The sequence below is a fragment of the Schistocerca americana genome, chromosome 1 (assembly GCF_021461395.2).
Source record: "Schistocerca americana isolate TAMUIC-IGC-003095 chromosome 1, iqSchAmer2.1, whole genome shotgun sequence".
Taxonomy (NCBI): Eukaryota; Metazoa; Arthropoda; class Insecta; order Orthoptera; family Acrididae; genus Schistocerca; species Schistocerca americana.
The window spans coordinates 1,148,630,587-1,148,654,382 of record NC_060119.1 but is presented as its reverse complement, the minus strand read 5'-3'; the positions used below and the strand labels follow the sequence as shown (position 1 = coordinate 1,148,654,382).

Genomic DNA, 23,796 nt, shown 5'->3' with positions numbered 1-23,796 from the left:
GTAATACTGATGACTAAGGTAAGAAAATGTTCCTCCACTTCCTAGATCAGGATACTGCAGGCTGGACATCAAAAGTGAAACACTGTAACAGTCAGAGAATATACAACATTACGTCACATTAGTTGTATTGCATGGATTCCGTTGAGAGGGATTCTGGGGCATAGAATAAATTCAAAGATATACATTTTTATTTGAGGGTAATACGGAAGCGTCCGATCCCACCCGTCTGCTTTGACCCATGACGTCACAAATATGGCGGAAACAAAAACAAACATACACACTTTCCACAAGAAGCCTAATGACACTATCGGGACAAGCGTGGAAAATGGGGTGTTTTGGGTGGGGGGCAAACTAAATATAAACAAATTTAGACGCCTTGCGTAGTGACAACGTGTAAGTGAAGACAGCCATGCATGAATACCCACCCACCTCCCCAGGGGTCGTAACCCCTGCAACCCATAGAAGATAAAGATGCTTCAGTAGCTGATTAGTGTTTTTTGCCTTTAAAAAAAAAATCTCACGGGATAGAAAGAACAGATCAGAAAGATAAATATAATAAACTAAAACAGAAATTCGAGGAAACAGATAATTAAAACAAGTAATAAGTGTTTTTAAATTTAAAAAAAAAAAAATCGCACGAGATAGAACGAACAGACCAGAAAAGTAAATAAAATAAGATAAAACAGAACTGGAGACAGCCACACTCAAACCAAACTCCGCGCCGTCTTGACGTCACACACAACACCCTTACGTCACGGGTCAAAGCCGACGCGTGGGATCGAACGCTTCTGTCGACCCTATTTAAGTGCAATAAGGTGAAACAACTTAGCATTACAAAAGATTATTGTATTAATGCTATTTATGAAATAACATAAATAATTCATTTAAAGTGTTTCTCTGAAGATACTCTTCATGCAGTAGGAGTAGTTGCCAAATAAAAAGGTTATCAGATCATTCTTAAACTCCACTACATTATCTATGTGACATTTAACATGTTCTGGCAGATGTACTTCCTAAAGTGTGTATCAACAGGCCAAGTGCATTTTATCTTTGTATATCAGTTAATATAAACAGTCAATAACAAGCTCTCAAAAAACATTAAGCAATGGAAAATCCAGGATGGAATAATCACATTGTTATGAAAAGGATAGACTGCTACTCATTGTATAGAGATGTTGAACCACAGGCAGGCGCAACAGGACAACTCCTAAATGTCTGATATTGTGGCCAAAACATCTTCTTCTAATGTAGAAAAGACACACATGCTCACACAAACGTAACCCACACACACATGACCACTGTCTCGGGCCAATGAGGTTAGCCTCAGTGACCAGAGTGGTCTGGTGTGTGAGAGTTGCACTTGTGTGAATGTGATCTATAGTGAGGAGACTGTCCAGGATTTAGAACATTTCAGAAGTACAAGAATACACAATAAATATTTACAATGAAAAACAAACTTGGAATAATTGTCATGGATGTGGAATGAGTGCAAAAAATTTTAAACACATTTTCATTTATGAGGTAATAAACACTGAATAGAAAAATCACTTCACAACACTTACTTACAATGATCACATTACTGCATTGACTTTGTACAGAAGTCATGTTGTTGTGGTCTTCAGTCCAGAGACTAGTTTGATGCAGCTGTCCCTGCTACTCTACCCTGTGCAAGCTTCTTCATCTCTGAGTAACTACTGTAACCTACATCCTTCTGAATCTGCTAAGTGTATTCACCTCTTGATCTCCCTCTATGATTTTCACCCTTCACGCTGCCCTCCAATACTAAATTGGCGATCCCTTGATGCCTCAGAACATGTCATACCAACCGATCCATTCTTTAAGTCAAGTTGTGGCAAAAATTTCTCTTCTCCCCAATTCTGTTCAGTACCTACCCATTAGTTTCATGATCTATCCATCTAATCTTCAGCATTCTTCTGTAGCACCACATTTCTAAAGCTTCTATTCTCTTCTTGTCTAAACTATTTGTCATCCATGTTTCACTTCCATACGTTGGTTCATTACGTACAAATGCTTTCAAAAAAGACCTCCCTGACACTTAAATCTATATTCGATATCAACAAATATCTCATCTTCAGAAACGATTTCCTTGCCAGTGCCAGTCTACATTTTATATCATCTCTACTTCGACCATCAGTTATGTTGCTCCCCAAATAGCAAAACTCATCTATTATGTTAAGTGTCTCATTTCGTAATCTAATTCGACTACAATCCATTATCCTCATTTTGCTTTTGTTGGTGTTCATCTTATATCTTCCTGTAAAGACAGTGTCCATTCCGTTCACTTGCCCTTCCAGGTCCTTTGCTGTCTCTGACAGAATTAAAATGTCGTCAGCAAACCTCAAAGTTTTTATTTCTTGTCCATTCCTACTCAAAAATTTTCTTTTGTTTCCTTTATTGCGTGATCAATATACAGATTGAATACCAGTGGGGATAGGCTACTACCCTGTCCAACCATTGCTTCCCTTTCATGCCGCTCGACTCTTATAACTACCGTCTGGTTTCTAAGCAAATTGTAAATAGCTTTTCACTCCCTGTATTTCTTTCTCTAAGTCTACAATTGCTAGAAATGTAGGTTTGCCTTTCCTTAATCTATCTTCCAAGATAAGTTGTAGGGTCAGTGTTGCCTTTCGTGTTCTAACATTTCTATGGAATCCGAACTTATCTTATCTGAGGTTGGCTTCTACCAGCTTTTCCATTTGTCTGTAAAGAATTTGTGTTAATATTTTGCAGCCATGACTTATTAAACTGTTGGTTCAGTAATTTTCAGACCTGTCAACAGCTGCTCTCTTTGGGATTGGAATAATTATATTCTTCTTGTAGTCTGAGGGTATTTCACCTGTCTCATACATCTTGCTCACCAGATGGTAGAGTATTGTCATGGTTAGCTCTCCCAAGGCTATCAAAAGTTCTAATGGAATGTTGTCTACTCTTGGGGCCTTTTTTCGACTTAGGTCTTAAAAGTGCTCTGTCAAATTCTGCACGCAGTATCATATCTCTCATTTCATCTTCATTTACTTCCTCTTCCATTTCCATAATATTGCGCTCAAGTACATCGCCCTTGAATAGACCTTCTGTATACTCCTTCCACCTTTCTGCTTTCCCTTCTTTGCTTAAAACTGATTTTCCATCTGAGCTCTTGATATTCATACAAGTGGTTCTCTTTTCTCAAAAGGTCTCTTTAATTTTCCTGTGGACAGTATCTATCTTGCCCCCTAGTGATATATTCCTCTACATCCTTACATTTGTCCTCCAACCATCCCTACTTAGCCATTTTGCACTTGCAGTCGATCTCATTTTTGAGACATTTGTATTCCTTTTCACCTGCTTCATTTACTGCATTTTTAAATTTTCTCCTTTCATCAATTAAATTCATTATCTGTTCTGTTACCCAAGGATTTCTACTAGCCCTCATCTTTTTACCTACTTGATCCTCTGCTGTCTTTAGTATTTCATCTCCAAAGCTACCCATTCTTCTTATACTGTATTCCTTTCCCCTGTTCTTGTCAACCATTGCCTGATGCTTTCACTGAAGCTCTCAGCAATCTCTGACTCTTCCTACTATCCAGGTCCCACCCCCTTAATTTCCTATCTTTATTGAATTTATTCAGTTTTAATCTAATTGTGATCAGAGGCCACACCTGGCCCTGGAAATGTCTTACAGTTTAAAGTCTGGTTCCTAAATCTCTGTCTAACTATTATATAATCAGTCTCAAATCTTGCAGTGTCTCCAGGTCTCTTCCACATATACAACCTTCTTTTATGATTCTTAAACCAAGTGTTAGTGATGATTAAATTATGCTCTGTGCAATATTCTACCAGGCGGCTTCCTCTTTCATTGCTTACACCCTTTCCACATTCACCTACTACTTTTCCTTCTCTTCTTTTTCCTACTATCTAATTCCAAACCCCCGTGACTATTAAATTTTTGCCCCCCTTCAGTATCTGAATAATTTCTTTTATCGCATCATACATTTCTTCAATCTCTTCATCATGTGCGGAGCTAGTTGGCAAATAAACTTGTACTACTGTGGATGGCGTGGGCTTTGTGCATATCTTGGCTACAATAATGCGTTCACTATGCTGTTTGTAATAGCTTACCCGCGCTCCTATTTTTTTATTCATTATTAAACCTACTCCTGCATTACCCCTATTTGACAAGAAGTATTGTTCCCCCTGTCATCAAACTTCACTAATTCCCACTGTATCTAAAATTAACCTATCCATTTCTCTTTTTAAATTTTCTAACCTACTTGCCCTTTAAGGGGATCTATAGAACGCCAGTTTTCTTTCTCCTTATAACGATGTCCTCCTGAGTAGTGCTTGCCTGGAGATCCAAATACAGGAATATTTTATCCAAAAGGAAACCATCATTATTAAGCTGCACGCCCTCGAGAAAAATTACTGCTGTAGTTTCCCTTTGCTTTCAGCCGTTCGCAGTACCACAACAGCAAGGCCCTTTTGGTTAGTGTTACAAGGCCAGATCAGTCAATCATCCAGACTGTTGCCCCTGCAACTACTGAAACAGCTACTGCCCATCTTCAGGAACCACACATTTCTCTGGCCTCTCGACAAATACCCCTCCATTGTGGTTGCACCTATGGTATGACTATCTGTACCGCTGAGGCATAAAAGTCTCCCCACCACTGGCAACGTCCATGGTTAATGGGGGTAGGAAAGAAGTCATATTGAGCTAATATTCACATTATTTTATATTGTTGGTAAAACACAAGCTCGCACACACACACACACACACACACACACACACACACACACACACACACACACCCCAGTCGTTTGCACATTTATCAATGGAGTAGGAGGAGTTGGTCACCGTTAAATCCTTTAGATTCCTTGTAAACTAAATTTGATTGTTAGTTAAACGTTTTGTGGCTGCTGGCAAGTTGTTGAATGTGTGTGTGTTGCTGAATAATGGACTCCTTTCTGGATCAAAGTTAGTGACTTTAAATCTTTGTGACGATTATTCTTCTTTCTATTAATGATTCCATGAATTGAGCTGTTGGTTTTAAAAAGAGATATATATTTAATTATAAATTCCATTAAGGAATAAATATTTTTGGAAATGGTAGTTAATATTTTTAGTTCCATAAACAGGTTTTCCAGAGTGTTTTTGAGTTCACACCACAAATAATTCTTATTGCACATTTTGTACCCAGAAAACTATAGCTTGGCTTAATGAAGTTACTCCAAAAAATAATACCATGCGATATTATGCAATGAAAGTAAGCATAGTATGTCAGGCTTTTCATTTTTATATCCCTATGTCTGACAACACTCACACTGCGAATATACAGATTTGTTTAGGTGCTTCTGCAGTTCTGTGGTGTGCTCCTCCCAGTTGAATTTATCATGCTGTAATCCCAAGGATTTAACAGACTCCACTTCTGTTTGTCGTCATATTTTAAGCATATACTGGTGGGAAACCTCTTACAAGTTCTGAATTGCATTAGTGACAAAGAATTGGGTTAGGGACCATTTATTAATGTTGATGAAAATTTCATTAACTTATCTTTCTAAGATAACACTTGATTTGCTATTTATTGCAATGATTGTATCATCTGCAAACAAAACAAACTTGGCATCCGCAGATGTTACTGATGAAAGATCTTTGATATACACAAGAAAAAGAAAGGGCCCTAAGACAGAGCCTTGTGGGACACAACATGTAATTAGTTCCTAGTTGGATGATGCCTGAAAGCTTCATTCACGTCTCTTTCCTAATGACACCCTTCGTTTTCTGCCAGAGATATAGCTATTAAGCTATTTTGCAGCATTTCCTGTTACACAACAATATTCTAAGTTACTTAAAAGGATACTGTGATTTACACTGTCAGATGCCTTTGACACATTGCAAAATGCACCAGTAGCTTGTAATTTATTGTCTAATGAATTAAGTATATTTACACTGTATTTGTAGATAGCAAACTCAAAATCAGAACACTTTAGAAATCCTTCTCATCCCCTCTGGTAAGTCGTCACTGACCTACTGTTCTGGGTGGCTGGCCAAGCTGACTAGTGCAGCTAGAGATAGCAGTCCTGTGTGTGTCAGGTACGCCTGCTCATGTGAATATGTGTGTGTGTGTGTGTGTGTGTGTGTGTGTGTGTGTGTGTGTGTTTCGTTTCTGAAGAAGGCTTTGGCCGAAAGCTCAGTGTATAACAGTTTTTTCACTGTGCCTGTCTGAAACTCAGCATGTCGTATTTACAGTGAGTAGCAGTCTATACTTTTCATAACTGTTGATATTCCAATCTGGACCTTTCACTTTTATCAGAATAATTGAGGCTGTTGAAGAAGGAGTGACTAGTTGTGGTGCAATGAACCCTCCACCATGCACCATACTGTGACTTGTGGAGTGTGTATGTAGATGTAGATCCAGTTTGATACATAAGCATTATCAGGAAGGCTTCTAAGGAAAGGCAAATACTGCACATTAGTTACAGAGGAAATCATAAATATGCAGATAAACAAAAGCTAAGAGAAGGATGCTTCACTGCCCTCCAGCATTTCAGGAAGCCTTCAGTAACTAACAAACCACGGTAATGTCATGAGACATCTCTAAAGCCCAGAATGAGATTTTCACTCTGCAATGGAGTGTGCGCTGATATGCAACTTCCTGGCAGATCGAAACTGTGTGCCGGACCGAGACTTGAACTCGGGACCTTTGCCTTTTGTGGGCAAGTGTTCTACCATCTGAGCTACACAAGCATGACTCACGCCCCATCCTCACAGCTTTATGCCTGCCAGTACCTCGTCTCTTACCTTCCAAACTTTACAGAAGCTCTCCTGCGAACCTTGCAGAACTAGCACTCCTGAAAGAAATGAGAGCTTCTGTAAAGTTTGGAAGGTAGGAGACGAGGCACTGGTAGACGTAAAGCTGTGAGGATGTGGCATGAGTCATGCTTGGGTAGCCCAGATGGTAGAGCACTTGCCCGCGAAAGTCAAAGGTCCTGAGTTTGAGTCTCAGTCCGGCACACAGTTTTGATCTGCCAGGAAGTTTCATCTCTAAAGCCCTTAGTCGTATTCTAAAACTACTAGTGGCTAGGTTTTGTATTTGTTTCAGTCTGCGGGCCCCGACAAAACTAATGTTCCTGTGCTGCACTGTGAAAGGCAGTGTAAAGACAGCTTAATTGTTGTCACTGGAGCACACTGACCACATTGAAACTGCCGGTCAGGTGCCTTAGCATCGCGCAGTTAGCTTGTAGAGTCGCGTGCTATTGTTGTATTGAAAAACGGCAGTAAGATACTGCCACATGAGGATGCAGGATGTCAGTGATACACTGTTGGCCGTCAGAGTTCCCTCAATCACTGCTGCCTGTGCTCTGAAGTCCTATCTGATACTTCCAAATACAGTGATGCCAGGAGTAGCCCTGCTGCTGTGTCTCTACAGATTATTGGAAAAAATGGGACCTCCCACCAGGTCACCAACATACTCACTGATGATGATCATCCAGGGGTAGTGCAGAACACAATACAATGCCACTGATCAGCAGTCCACAGTTCCTGGTCAGAGCTCTACACCAAACACAGCTGTTTGTGTTGTGATGTTAATGGCAGCCTACTCATGAGACAGTAAGGCAGTAATTCTCTAGTCTGGCTTCTGCTAGCCTCTGATCGAGGCTGCAGCATGTCACAGAGTGTTGCAGGGAGTTCACTTGTTCTTGGATAGCAGGTGTTGACATTAAGGGGTTCCAATTTGCTCGGTGCACAGTACCATGATCCCCCCCCCCCCCCCCCTGTTTTCGCCAGATATGGTTGGTTGGAATCTTGACGACAGTACGCCTGCACTCGCATTCACATGCAGTGAATGCCCCAAAAATCTTGAGATTACACAAATCAACTAGCTAACCAGATGTAGATCTGTGATGATGCACCTTTCAAACACTGTCTGGTAATGAAGTCACACTGTCTCACATGAAATCGTGGTATCTCTGTGTTCTTCAAAGTGATCACTCAACATCTGACACTGTTTATGCCCCTCATATACTCTTCTAGGCTTGGTAGCAACACTAAACACAAACAATACTAATGGAGTCTGGAGGCCATTCTACCCGTCACAGAGACCTGCAACTTCAATGACTTTTGTATCTGCCAATGGTGTTTGTATACAAAGTTGTGTTGAGATCTGACCGTGTCTTCTGGGTGTTTCACTTATTTTGTAAGGAATTGTATATCACAATTAACTTTTATTCTTTCCTCTTATAGTTGTTGATATACCTGTAAATTTTACAGCCTCTTTAAATAAACAAGTGGATTATGCAAATGTTGATGTAAGTTAGAACTGGAGTGTCACTCAGACTGTTACTCAGTCACCACTCTTTAAAATGCTTCCCACTGCAGGAGTGTATACACGTTTTGTGTACCTGCAGAAAAATGTGCATTGCAGGAATTTATTGCATCTCATGTATTGGTGTAGCCTACTGAAAGTGTTAAGATTCTGGAGCACCAAACACTTTATTGATGGCTGTATATGAAAACTAGCTGACAAACTGGGCATTACCCGTGTATTCATTTTGCCAATTTTCAATCAAAAATGAAAACAAGAAATGAGCTATGCTTTTAGTGTAATATAAAAAAAATTCATTTCCAGGTATTTGTGAAAATACATTTGAAATAATAAAATAATTGTACAGAGAAATATGCATAATGTCTTCATGTGTCTGCAATGTGATTTCGTAAATATCTCTACGCATTGCCTTTTCGTAGCTCTATAGACAGCTGTTTCCCTTGCATACAGCCATTTGTGCTTCGTAGTTGAAAGCTGTCAAGAGCACCACCAGCTGTCGGGGATTTTCTTAAGTTGATTCAACAGTAGCAGTGTCTTAGTGGCAAAGAAAAAAATGTATTAAAATGTCCTGCGTGATGTAGCAATTTTTCACTCATCTCATTGTTTATGATGTCATACCTCCTGAAAACTATGATGGGTAGATGGTTCGTACCCTAACAGTGATTATTGCGTCACAGTAAGGGACATGTGCACCAAGTTTGGTTTAAATTCGTCCTGTGGTTTAGGAGGAGATGAGGAAAACACACACACACATTTTTAATAATATTCTGTCATATCTGGATGTGCATTAAGCAATCATAAACATGTCATTTTTTACTCAAGTCAATAGTTGGCAAATATATTTATTTAGAGTGGCATTGGAATCCATAGGCACATAAATAACCTCTTAAGAGGCATGGAGAAAACTTAAAAACAAATGTTGCAGGTATGCCACTGATATAAAATTATGAAACATAACTGCTTGCCAGTACTTAAGCCTACCTACACTACTGCCAGTAGGTGTATATACGAGGGACTGTAAAAAATGGTCTTTACTTTTCATTCTGCAACACGAAAAAGGGTGTCTGGCATGTACCTTACTTTTCATCCTAGTCTCGGTCCTTTTCAATGCACGTGGACCAGTGATCCAGAAACTTGCATGTTCAAAGAAGGTTTTCAGTTGATTGCAAAACCACTTTTGCACTGCTTTCTGCACCTGCACATCTGAGGAAAATCAGTGATCTTACAAAGCATTCTTGAGAAGCCCAAACATATTAAAGTTGGAGAGAGCAAGATCTTTGAATGTAGGGAGGGTGTTCCAGCAGTTCAAAATACAGTTTCTTGATGGCATCAGCGATGTGGTGAGCTGTGTACTGGTGGATGTTGACATCCAACAGTAGCACATTCTTGACAACAGACTGTATCATCTGGTGAGAATTGATAGCTTTAGCTTGTTTTCCAACAATTCACTGTAAGACATTTTGCTGATGGTTGTTCCCTTTGTCATGGCCTCTCCTAGTTTAGATCCATTAGCAATGCAAAAAATTGCATGCATAGCCTTTCCTGCTGATTGCAGAGTCTTCAGTTTTTTCGTATTTGGTGATACAGCGTGTTTCTACACCATACTTTGATGTTTTGACTCTGGCTTATAGTGGTAAACTCACATTTCATCAAAAGTGAATCACCTTCGCTGTTGAAACAGTTGGGTAAGAATAGGAATGTCAACATATTGCGCCTTGAGTTCTTAAGTAAGCTGTCTTGATACCCACTGTGCTTAAATGCTGTGGTTCAGTATCAGTTATAGATGATTTGATAGGCAGAACCATGACCTACATTTGAAGAAGATGCTGCCGTGTCAATAGTAACCTGACTATCTGCTAAACTCATCTCCTGAACTCGTTGAGTCTTTCAGGCCACGGTGAATGTTGATGGGCATCCTGCTCCCTCTTCATGTGTCACACTAGTCTAGCAACTTTCAGACATCTCAATCAGCAAATAAACACTGCCATGACATAGTACAGTCCCTGTATTGTGCTGAAAGTCTATGAAGAATTTCAGCTCCTTTCACACCATGCAACCAAAGATCATCACACATCTTTGGTGCAAACTAGTAGTAGAGTGGACATGTTAATGGTGTAACTAAGAGAATGCAGTTAATGTGTTTGGCATTGAAAGTCACATGCATGACTGCAGTGGTACAACTGTACGCATGCATGCGCAGAAGGTAGTGCGAGAAATTTAACGGTATCTTATGATGAAAGTATAGCTAATTTATTGACTATCCTGCGTAAAAGTACAAGATGCTCCACTAGCTTTCAGAACTATTCTCTGTATGGGGAAGGAGGATTAGGTTGGCGAGGTTAATAAGGAAGGGTAGGTCTCCAGGATGAGAGGAACGAGTCTACCCTCATCTTACAACAGGTCGGACAGCATGCTTGAGACAGATGCTGATGCCTAGCCGCCTCCACAAATATCTATGATGAAAATCAGGCATCAGATGAATCCTGACATGCAGTGAAGAGACCCCAATGCCATTAACATGAATTCCATTTTAAGGATTAACTTGTCCATCTTCTTTGTGGACTATGATACTGCAGCATTTGTACTGCTGTTCATAATGAGGAACTAGATTGATCAGTTATTTATTGTCCGAATTGACACAGAGCTACCAGTTGCACTCCTGTTCTGTTGCAGTCTCGTCATTGTGCCCACAAGCTCTAATTTGTCTGTAGTGATTGTCACCTGGTACTGTTGATCTCACACAACCACTATGAGGCAGAACTTCGCATGCTGACAGCCCTTCTTGCAGTAACATATCAGTACAACAACGGTTGAGCATGAAGTTACTCTGCGATGCGTGTTTATAGACATAGTGTGGCCTACTGAAATGTGCTGAAAATTTGTACACATCGTGTACTTTTATGCCGGTGGCTGTATGCAGCTATTTTCTGTAGTCAAAAGAATACTGAGAAAAGATTTTAGACTAGTCGTGAAGGTGGTCAAAAATCTTTGCTAAGAATTTTATGTCTGAATGACTCTGTGATTGGGGGAATTAGTTCTGTAGGCCAGCAAGAAATTCATTAACAACTTGATTTCATCCATGATGATTCAGAATTTTGACTCCATGAAAGTTTTTGCTGGAAGAAAGTTTCTCGTGTCAGTGTCTTTGGATAAAATATTCTCTGTCTTGTCACACCTGATTTGGGTGTGAGCGTGACCTTTCAATGGCTTCCCCGTTCCTGTCGTAAGAGTCGACTAGAAGGAGTCTCACACTTTCCGGTCCTATAAGTTCAAGTCCCATTTTATGGTTTGACGTGCCACTTCCCAAATTCTACAGAAGTGCGGGCCATATGGGGAAGGACACCTTACGAGGTGCATGAGTTATTCATAGTGTCCTTAGATTTGACCTCCTGAACCTCTTGTCACCTGCAATTCAACTATTTGGGCAAGGACACTTTCCTGGGTATGTCATCTTCTTCCATTGTCTCCTGTCCTCTTTCGCCCCCATGACAGTATTGGATTTCTCTGCACCAAATATCTAACACAGTAGCCAGTCCATTGTGCTGGGGCCATCATATACCCATTTAGTGGTAGCCCCCTGACAACACAGGAATTGCACTGCTGATGCCTGAGCTGTAAACTCCCCATGTATGCCAAGGAGTAGATGCCTGTCTTCCTGGGGCACCAGGACTCCCTGCAACGGCCATCATGCCAGGTGGCCTTTGCTGTGGCTGGGTGGCACCCGTGGGGAGAGCCCGTGATCAGAGTGCGTGGCATCAGGGCGGATGACCCGCAATGAAGTGGACTAAGTCATCTCGTGCTGGTGTCTGTACGGCGCCAGCAGAGTCTAAGAAGGGCAAGATTGAGTACAATGCTGACAGATATAATCTAAATCACTTCCCTCTTGCACTACAAGATGGGAGAAACTTAGGGCTACAGAAAGAAGAGAGCCATATTCGCCTTCGTATTTAGTCTGCAGCAGAATGGATGGGGACTCCTTTCTAACTATGAAGCCTCAATTTTTTGTTGAACATCTTGAGGATAAGTTTAGGGAAGTGACAGCACTGTCCAAGATGAGAAGTGGTGCAGTCTTGATTCAGACAGTATCCCCAGCCGAGTTCCAGGTGTTACTTGCTTGTGACCAGCTGGGTGATATTCCTGTTTCCGTCACTCCCCATAAAAGCCTCAACATGATTGAGGGGATTATTTTCCATAGCGACCTCCTCTTGCAGTCTGACGACGAGCTCCACGCCAGTCTAGAATGGAGGGGTGTTCATTTCATCCGGTGCATTTACAGATGACCCAAAGACAACAGGGTTGCTACCAATGCCTTCATCTTGGCCTTTGAGGGTGATTCATTGCCTGAAAAGGTCAAGGTGATGGTTTATTGCTGTGACATTAAAGCATACGTCCCTCCCCCTATGCGATGCTTTAAGTGCTGGAAATTCAGGCACATGTCTTCCCGCTGCACTTCCAGCACCACATGTCGAGACTGTGGACGTTCACCGCATCCAGATACTCACTGTGCGTCTCCTCCCACTTGTATCAACTGTAGAGAGCAGCACTCCCCCCGCTTGCCAAACTGCACAGTACCCATTTTTGGAGCAAGCCCCCCCCCCCCCAAACGCAGGGGACATCGGTCCCCTCCACCCAGCCAGAGAAGCAACAGCCTCCTCTGGCTACTCTCATGCAGAAGGGGTCCCTTGGGACCCTCTCTCCGAAGGTATCCACTAATGCCACAGCACACACGCGCCAGTGGCTAAAGGAGCCAAAAGCTGCTGGACGAAGAGCTTCACGGTCTTCCTCTGTACCTGAAGCTACTTTAGAAAGTCCTCCCAGCAAGCCCCTAAGGAGAAGCGAGAGGGCAAGCAAACAAAGAAGTGTGCTAAGAAAAAGGACCCTCTGGTGGCCCCAACACCACCAGTCCCTAGGAGTTCTGCACCTGCAGATGAGGTGGAGATCTCAGCGTCCCCTGAGGACCTGGATCTCACTAATGCCTCATCCACAAAAGGAATGGATACAAGTACTCAATTGGTGGCAGCAGGTGATCCTGAGGCATAACCTGCCTCCTTGCATGCTTCATGCCTTCCCAACCCCTTGATAACGCCATCCTCCAGTGGAATTGCTGCAGTTTTTTTCCACCGCCTGGCTGAGCTACGGCAACAGTTAAGCTTTCTGCATAGCCCTCCAGGAAACACTATAATAAGTGTCAGGTGGAGTTTGTGTCTATGTCCTGAACTCAGTATGCACTGAACATGTGCCGCTTCAAACCCCTCTTTGAAGCTGTGGCTGTCAGGAAAGGACGACAGAGGAAATAACTGTCTGCAAATTATATCTTCCTCCAGATGGTGCACCGCCCCTGAACACATTGGCTGCACTGATTCATCAACTCCCTAAACCTTTCCCACTTTTGGGAGATTATAACGCCCATAACCCTTTGTAGGGTGGCACTGTGCTTACTGCCTGAGGTAGAGATGTCGAAACTTTCCTGTCTCAACTTGACCTCTGCCTCTTAAATACTGGGGCCCCCACACATTTAATTGTGGCTCATGGCACCCCATCGGTCCACTGGAGAGCTCAAAATGACTTGTGTGGTAGTGAGCACTTTCCCATCTTTCTGTCACTCCCCTAGCACCATACCCCAGACATCTACAAAGATGGGCTTTAAACAAGGCAGACTGGGAAGTTTCACCTCTGCTGTCACCCTTGAATCTCCCCCACACGGTACCATCAATGTGGTAGTTGAGCAGGTCCTAGAACGATCGTTTCTGTGGCGGAAAACATGATCCCTTGTTCTTTAGGGTGTCCCCAGCGAAAGTCAGTACTTTGGTAGTTGCTGAGGCCATTATAGAGCGTTGGTGAGCTCTACAGCAACATAAGCGGCACCCCTTCCTAGAGCACCTAATAGCTTTTAAATGGCTCCATGCCCGTGTTCGCCAACTTATAAAAAGACAGAAACAGGTATGTTGGGAGAGGTACGTCGCGACCATTGGGTGCCATGTGTCACCTTCCCTAGTCTGGACAAAGATCAGACATGTTTGTGGTGTGCGTACCAGACCCTGACAGGTGTTACTGGCGTTTACGTCAATGGTGTGTTATCTACTGAAAAGCTATTGCCGAGCAGTTTGCTGAACACTGTGCTCGAGCCTCCGCCTCAAAGAATTATCCCCCAGCAATTCGCACCCTCAAACGGCAGATGGAAAGGAAATCCCTCTCACTGAACACAGTGAACCCTATACTGCTCCATTTACAGAGTGGGAGCCCCTCACCATCCTTGCACATTGCCCCGACACAGCACCTGGATCAAATTGGATTCACAATCAGATGATAAAACATCTCTTGTCTGACTACAAGTGACGTATCTTTGTCATCTTCAACTGGATCTGGTGTGATGGCATCTTTCCATCGTAATGACAGGAGAACACAATCAATACAGTGCTCAAATCCAGTAAAAACCTGCTTGATGTGGATAGCTATTGACCCATCAGCCTCACCAATGTTCTGTGTAAGCTGTTAGAACGTATGGTAAGTTGGTGGTTGTGTTGGGTCCTGGAGTCATGTGGCCTACTGGCTCCATGCCAGGGCAGTTTCCGCCAGGGTTGCTCTACCATTGACAATCTAGTTTTCCTCGAGTCTGCCATCCGAATGGTCTTTTTCCAGACTCCAACACCTGGTTGCCGTCTTTTCTGATTTACAAAAAGCTTAGGACACAACCTGGCGACATCATATCCTTGCCATATTATATGAGTGGGGTCTCTGGGGCCCGCTCCCAATTTTTATCCAAAATTTCCTGTCGCTTTGTACTTTTCTGTGTCCAAGTCAGTGCATCCCATAGTTCCCCCCATATAAAGGAGAATGGGGTCCCGCATGGCTCTGTACTGAGAGTTTCTCTATTTTTAGTGGTCATTAATGGTCTAGCAGCAGCTGTCAGGCCATTGGTCCACTTTCTCTGTATGCAGACGACTTCTGCATTTCGTACTGCTCCTCCAGTACTGGTGTTGCTGAGCATAGCCTACAGGAAGCCATCCATAAGGCGCAGTCATGGGTTCTAGCCCACGGCTTCCAGTTTTCAGCCGCAAAGTCATGCACTTCGGTCGGCGTCGTACCATTCATCTGGAACCAGAACTTTACCTTAACGATGATCCGCTCACTGTAGTGGAGACTTATCGATTCTTAGAACTGGTTTTCGATGCCCGATTGACGTGGCTTCCTCATCTTCATCAGCTGAAGCGGAAGTGCTGGCAGCACCTCAATGCCCTCCGCTGCCTGAGCAGCACCAACTGGGGTGCAGATCGCTCTACAGTGCTGGAGCCCTTGTTCGATCCAGCCTTGACTATGGGAGTCTGGTTTATGGTTCGGTGGCACCCTCAGCATTGCATTTACTCGACCCAGTGCACCACTATGGCATTCAACTGGCAACAGGAGCTTTTAGGACGAGTCTGGTGACCAGCATCCTGGTGGAGGCCGGAGTCCCTTCATTGAAGGTTAGGTGTGCACAACTGCTCGCCAGTTACATTACACACATTCATAGTTCCCATGAGCATCCGAATTACTGTCTCCTTTTCCCATCCACGGTGGTTCATCTCCCACATCGGAGGCCCAGGTTAGGGCTTAAGATTGCGGTTCGCGTCCAATCTCTTCTGTCGTTCGCGTCCAATCTCTTCTGTCGGAAGTGGAGTCTTTGCCTTTACCACCTATACTCTAGGTCCATTCATGTACACCTACATGGTGTACACCTAGGCCGAAGCTTCACCTAGACCTTTCACATGGTCCTAAGGACTCGGTTAACCCCGCAGCTCTCTGCTGTCATTTCCTCTCGATTCTTGACATGTACAGGGACCATGAAATGGTTTACACTGACGGTTCGATGGCTGATGGTCACATTGGCTTCATGTTTGTTCATGGAGAACATATTGAACAGCACTCCTTGCCAGATGGCTGCAGTGTTTTCACTGCAGAGCTGACGGCCATTTCTCATGCTCTTGAGCACGTCCGCGCATGCCCTGGTGAGTCATTTCTTCTGTGTACTGACTCCTTGAGCAGCCTACAAGCTATCGACCAGTGCTACTCCCGCCATCCTTTGGTAGCGACCATCCAAGAGTCCATCTATGCCCTGGAATGGTCCAGTCGTTCCATGTTTGTGTGGACCCCAGGCCACGTTGGAATCCCAGGAAATGAACTAGCTGACAGGCTGGTCAAACAGGCTGCACGGAAACCACTGCTGGAGATCGGCATCCCTGTAACTGACCTGTGATCATTGTTACGCCGCAAGGTTTTTCAGATTTGGGAGACGGAATGGCATAATCTCAGTACACACAACAAACTGCGTGCCTATAAGGAGACTACAAATGTGTGGAAGACCTCCATGCAGGTCTCTCGCAGGGAATCTGTGGTTCTCTGCAGGCTCCGCATTGGCCATACATGGCTAATGCATGGTTACCTTCTCCATTGTGAGGACCCACATCGGTGTCACTGTGGCTTACATATGACTGTTGTCCACATCTTTGCTGGACTGCCCACTTTTAGCCACTCTGCAGCAGACTTTTAACCTTCCCAGCACCCTAACTTCGGTGTTGGGCGACAATGCCTCAACAGAAGATTTAGTTTTACGTTTTATTCCTGAGGGCAGTTTTTATTGTACCATCTAAGGATGGATATTTAGCCTTCTCTCTGAGGTTGCCACTCTCCCTCCATTTTAACTCTGTTGCACTTTCTTTGCATTTGTTTGTCTTGGTGGTCGTCTTTTTCTCTACATGTGTTCATCTTGCCTTGTCTTTTTGGGGTGGACATTTTAATGGTTGCAGAGTGGCTGGCTCATCCTCTTTTATTATTGTGATCAGCTAGCCCAGACCATCTGCTCTATGGTTTTAATACCTTCTTCTGCTTTTCCTTGTGGTGTATGTTTTCCCTGTTTTTTGTTCATTCCATTCGTTTTCTTTTTAGGCGTGGTGTTGGATGTTTTTGTACCTTGAACCTTGGTTGTGTCAGGAAAAAGGAACTGATGACCCTGTAGTTTGGTCTCTTTATACCCCAAACCAACCAACCAATCAATGGCTTCCCCAACAGTCACCATCAGGAGCAACTGACTGGTGAAGCTGCTAATGTGGAGGCCTTGTGTAACTAATAGTGGGAATTAAAATCTTGAACTCTTAGGAAACAGAGAATACTTTATACACAGTTTCTTCTTCCTGCTAAAATGGAAAGGTTTTCAACGAAATGCAACTTACCCATTTAAAACATTTTGTAGGCTTTGTGAAATATATCTGGCACTTTGGTTAGAAGTCTGCTCCAAGTGCTGATATTGAAAGTGCTACTGCTTTCTTGGCATGTAAGGAGATCAAAGACTTAGTTGTGAATATGATTAACGTAGTGTGTCAGAATGAATCACATTTCCTATGCCCAGTTTGTAATCCATTTCTGTAACTTTTTATAGACTAAAAGCAACAAAGCTGCTGAAATGAAGTTGTCAGGAAGAGAATGGATGCAGATGTAAACTCAGTGTACCGGAAAAACTGCACGAGTCAAGATTAAGATGGTATGATAATGCGAAACAGATGGAAGGAAACAGGAAAGCGAAGAAATTCCTTGAAATGATTATAAATCGGAAAAGACATTTCAAACAGCCAAGAATCGACTTAGTGAAGAAGGACATTGTGACAAAAGTGGTCTCCTTTGGGATGGGGTTCACGAGGAAGAGCTGTAGAACAATAAAAAAGGTGTAAAAGGCTATTCATCTGCACCCAGGGAACTGGAGCTGTGACATGATGATGATGATGACAATGATGACGAAAAGCATCTATCTATGGATATAATCATTTCACTTGAACTACAAAACCCAGTTTTGTGTATGTCATACAACTTGTGCTATACCTCCAGTGAAGGGAGGAGGGCTTAAACAGTGAAAAATCTGCCATCATCTGGAAGCTCAGCTTAAAAAACCACTACGCTTTACTAGACAGAGCTAGAAACATATATATAATCTGAAACTGGTAAAACATGTTTTTCAGTAAAAACTGGAAACACACATATTTATTATTAAAACATTTTACAAGATATTGCCAGGAAATATCGAGAATTACACAGAAAGCAGTAAACCCACACTCTTCCATGGTGATTAGGACGCTAAAGATGCCATCCTGATTGGCTTGATGTAACTGTAACATTTCCACTGCTGCTTCCATTTGGAGGGCTTTTTGAATGGTTGAGAGGAGTTACACAATCCAGTGAGCAGCAGCCTTTGTAGTGTTCAAAATATTGTGCATGATGTTGAAAACTGACCAATAACTGATTTCCACTTTTTCCAAAATGGCTTCAATTGTAGCATGTTAGTTTTTGAACACTAGAACGTCGAATTATGTGCAAGGAGAAGGAGATTTTATGAAATAGTTAGGAAAAACAGAAAACTAATTCTATATTACAAGAAATATTGTGCTGTCATATGGATATTGATCAAAACATTAAGGAAATAAATTTGAATAATGTCTTAAATTAATTACTCAGATAGAAAAATTAAATCTTTATATACAGTAGTTAAAAGATAAAACAGGAATTAAGTTAAAGAATTTGAGAGCTCTCTTATTAAAGAAAACATGTAAATAATCAAATAGCAATCAATAGCTAACACACCTAATAACACATGTTGGAAGTAGCCTAGAAGATAGGCATGCATAACTGAAGGAATAACCCTATAGATGTTAATATAACCTCAAACTTTTCACAAATGTTGCAGTTATCTATCAAACTAACTGTTTGAAAGAGGCTGTGCAAATATACAGTCAGATCTTGATAAGATCTCAAAGAGGTGCAGAGATTGATGGCTTGCTTCAAATGCTGAGAAATGTAAGATTGTACACTTTCCAAAACAAAAATGACTATAATATCAATGACCCACAGTGGGAACTGATCAACTCATACTCATACAAATACTCATAAAATCTGTTTGGTATATAAGCGTCACTTGAAATAGAACACTCGAGCTTTTGATGGTGATCATTGCTGTCATCATCAGGGGAAAAGAGCCACCAATTACTGGGAATGAGATCATTTGCTACTTATGTAGGTGTGATAGCAGTGAGTGAAACTTTCCAGAGAGGACCAATGTGCACAAGTGCAGGAAGGCAAATTGGGCACTCATACGAGCTCTGGCCTACTGTGAAACCAGTGACATCAGTAACAGGAGGAACAGGCACCACATTTGGAAATGTTGCCCCCCACCCCTTCATCCACAAGCATTCAAATAACCTATCTTTGCTTTTGTTTGACGTCCAAAGTACATCCCTGTGACCTACCAAGTGTACCCCTAGTCCCCATTAAAATTTTGGTTTATTCTAATTTTGGCGACCTCCTTTATGATGAAATCCCAAAATGGCGATGTATAAGCCAAGAAACTCATCTTTTCAAATAGTATTCTTTGTCTGTTTTCCAGGCGACGTTCATTTATGGCCAACTTCTCAAGCTCTTTTTGTTTAATATGTCACAAGTGCTCAGCAACAGTGTGAATAGTTATACAGATGCTGCCACGCAGGGACATCATAACAGAATTACATCACCTTTACCTGTGTGTATCTCTGAGACAGGCTGGGACACTAGTCTCAGTCCATGTGTCTGCAGCACACGTCCTATCTTGCTGCTCATGGCCACACAGTATGAAAGGAATGCAGCTAGCTTGGCTTCTTTTTGCTATTCATGGGGTGTCCTATGTCGGTGGCACGTGAAGTCCCTTGCAGTGTGCCAGTTGATGTAACCATTTTCCCTGACACATGTCTTTAAATGCTGCAATTTAGATGGTAGATGAAACATCCTGGCAGATTAAAACTGTGTGCTGTAGCAATACTCAAACTTGGGACCTTTCCCTTTCATGGGCAAGTGCTCAACTAACTGAATTACCCAAGCATGACTCATAACCCATCCTCACAGCTTTACTTCTGCCAGTACCTTGTCTCCTACTTTCCAAACTTCACAAGAGCTATCCTGTGAAACTTGCAACAGTAGCACTCCTGGAAGAAAGGATATTGCAGAGACATGGCTTAGCCACAGCCTGGGGGATGTTTCCGGTACAAAATTTTCACTCTGCAGCAATGTGTGCACTGATATGAAACTTCCTGGCAGATTAAAACTGCGTGCAGGACCAAAACTATGACTCAGGACCTTTTCCCTGTGTGGGCATGTGCTCTACCAACTGAGCTAACCAAGTACAACTCACAGCCCATCCTCACAACATTACTGTATCCTACCTTGCAACCTTCACTGAAGCTCTCCTGTGGAACTTGCATGTCTCCACAATATCCTTTCTTCCAGGAGTGATAATCTTGCAAGCTTCGCAGGAGAACTTCTGTGAAGTCTGGAAGGTGGGAGTCAAGGTACTGGAGGAAGTAAAGCTGTGAGGGCGGATTGAGAGTCATGCTTAGGTAGCTCAGTTGGTAGAGCACTTGCCTGCGAAAGGCAAAGGTCCTGAGTTTGAGTCTTGGTCTGGCACACAGTTTTAATCTGCCAGGAAGTTTCACATCAGCATACGAGCCATTGCAGAGCAAAATTTTCATTCTGGAAACATCCCCCAGGTTGTGGCTAAGTCACGTCTCTGCGGTATCCTTTCTTCCTGTAGTGCTAGTCTTGGAAGTTTCACAGGAGAGCTACTGTGAAGTTTGGAAGGTAGGTGACAAGGTACTGGCAGTAGTAAAACTGTGAAGATGGGTCATGAGACATGCTTGGGTAGCTCATTGGTAGAGCACTTGCCCACGAAAGGCAAAGGTTCCAAGTTTGAGTTTGTCTGGTACACAGTTTTAATCTGCTGGGCAGTTTCATATCAGTGCACACTCTGCTGCAGAGCAAAAATTTCATTCTACACTGCAGATGATTGTTGTGAGAAATAATCTTGCTCTGCATACTAACATGTTAATTATCACTTTCTCATGTACTGGGTGGTGAAAGCTTGTTTGTGCTCAAGTACTGTTCACTGTGCATTGGTTTTCTCTAATGATGATCCCCAGCCTCCTGCCTTCACTCATCTAAAACGTGCAAGAAGGGTAGGTTGCCATTCCCCTCGATCTCAATAGTAAATTTAATATTTGGATGGACACCGTGCATGTGACTGATGAACCACTGCAGTGCATTTGCACCATCAGGTCATATCATTAGGATGTCATCAACATAGCGTAGCAAGCAAGACATGCAGCATCACTGAGTTCAGGCTTGCTTACCATTGTACTCCATGAACTAGTTCACAACAGCTGGAGACAATGGGATACCGTCACTGTGCCTTCTGTCATGTCATAATATTCGTCATGGTACAGGAAGTACATTGTCATAAGGGCATGGCACAAAACTAGACACTCTGAGATGTAAAGTGTTGGCCCTAAAGATTCAGTATGTTTTTACCGGCATACTTTCAGCACGACATCTGACAATATTAGATATCATTAGTGAAATACAACAGTGCATTAGGCATCTCTTGGCAGCTGTGATTTTTAAGTGCAGAAGCTGCCTTATGATGTTTCCTTAATGCTCTCTATACCCACCTTGTTCAGGCTTGGGACTAGCAACAGCAACTACTCAGCTATTCAATCCATTCACTAGGTACTGCTGGTGGAGTTTTGAAAACTATTATTAAAAAGTAAAATATACTTTTTAAGTCTTTGATTTGTTGTGAATCTTATAGGCTTCTGTTTAAACTTGCAGAACAGTTCTTCCTGTCGGATGCAGAACTTAGAGATGACGTTCCTAATGAATATCTGAGCCACAAGGAGAAATTTGAGAATTCTATTAAGAAGGCTTGTGCATTATTCAAGAAAGTAAATGAGTCCAGTGGAGGAGGTGGAAGTGTTGATGGTTACAGGTATGTACTTTAAAATGCTGCAGCTACTTCCAAAAAAAACAGCATTAACTCTACTTAAATTATATGTAGCAATAAGGACAAAGTTCCATTTTTAATATCTTTCTATTAAATATTACCGCTATTTTTCTCTTTTAGGCAAGTTTTGGGTGGTATGCTTGGCAGTGCGGTTCTGAATGATGGAAATCCATTTGCGCTTCACTTTGTCATGTTTATTCCAACAATTATGGGCCAAGGAAATGTGGAACAACAGGCATATTGGGTTGGAAGAGCATGGAGTTGTGACATCATTGGAACATATGCGCAGGTATTTCTTCTGCTAGCTTTGTGCTTTTTGCGTGTACTGTTGTGTAAAAAGAAGCATATGCATAGCAAATATAGTGTACATTGAAAGACATTCTGAAGTTACTAGACGGAAAATTAAGTTTGATATCAACATTCCTTTAATATACATATATATTATTGGTATTTGGATGCTAACCAAGTATGTTAGTGTTTTTTGTTTCATTCCGTCAGTAATATATTTCAATGGAAAGGTAACTTGACACAGTTTTTATGTGTGGAAGTGAAAGGGATGGGGGGGAGATGATTACTTTACATGACAGAGGCCACAAATGAGCTCAACGAGTACAGTATTTTTTGACGTACAAATGCAGACAGGTTTTGTGGGTAAAGATTACAAAATTTAATGTCTGAAATACATATATGGGCTTATGCACCATTTTATGTACATTATGCATGTCTTTGAGCATGGCATCACTTTAATATTATGCCAGAGGTATGTACATGTACACAAATAATGTGACTTTGACACCATTTTTACACCAGAGATAAATATCTTTTGTAAATAATGTAACTTGGCATCATTTCTACACCAGAGCTAACTGTTGCCAGTTTTACAAATCATTTTAATACTACACTCTGATTGGTTGGAGAGAGGAAAGGGAGGGCGGTTATAAAATACAATTGAGAGAGAGAGGATTTTTTAAAGGCATTTTATTAGTTGATTGATTAATTTTATTGAGTGATGATGTCACTAATAAGAATGATGACTTTATGTGTATATGTCGAGGTCATTTATGATGTCATGTTTGACCTGCATGATCATGTGATTACCTTGAAGGTCACTTCAAAGTCAGAGTGCACTGTAATTTAAATACAATTGGACTGCAAGGTTCGCAGGAGAGCTTCTGCAAAGTTTGGAAGGTAGGAGACGAGGCTCAGTTGGTAGAGCACTTGCCCGCGAAAGGAAAAGGTCCCGAGTTTGAGTCTCGGTCTGGCACACAGTTTTAATCTGACAGAAAGTTTCACAATTGGACTAGTTGGATTTTTAAAAATTCAATTATTTATTAAAACTACTTTCCAACTGGATGCCTCCTTTGAATACTTTACTGTGATCAGCTGGAGAGATGAGAGATTTTAAATTTCGTACTAACACAATTGGGCTATTTCCACCATTTTGGATTTTTTTGATTCTTTCATTTTTAATACTTTGCTGTGATTGGTTGGAGATAGGGGAGGGGGAGGTGGAATTGGGGTGTGGCTTGCCACCGGTAAGGATGACAGCATCACTTATAAGGCTGATAACATCTCTAGATCAATGACCTTGCTCATCTGACATCACAAATGTAAACAAAGTGAGCCAGAACATACATTGCATTCCCAATA

The 23,796-nt window shown here is 42.0% G+C and overlaps 1 protein-coding gene across 1 annotated transcript in view; it reads left to right on the top strand.

Moving 5' to 3' along the window:
• Positions 1–23,796, top strand: part of LOC124619380 (probable peroxisomal acyl-coenzyme A oxidase 1) — a 96,151-nt gene that overhangs the window by 3,080 nt on the left and 69,275 nt on the right. Inside the window, exons 2-3 of the mRNA XM_047145718.1 lie at positions 21,975–22,131; positions 22,267–22,435. Of these exons, the coding sequence (XP_047001674.1) occupies positions 21,975–22,131; positions 22,267–22,435 (326 nt within the window). The remainder of the gene's footprint in view (positions 1–21,974; positions 22,132–22,266; positions 22,436–23,796) is intronic.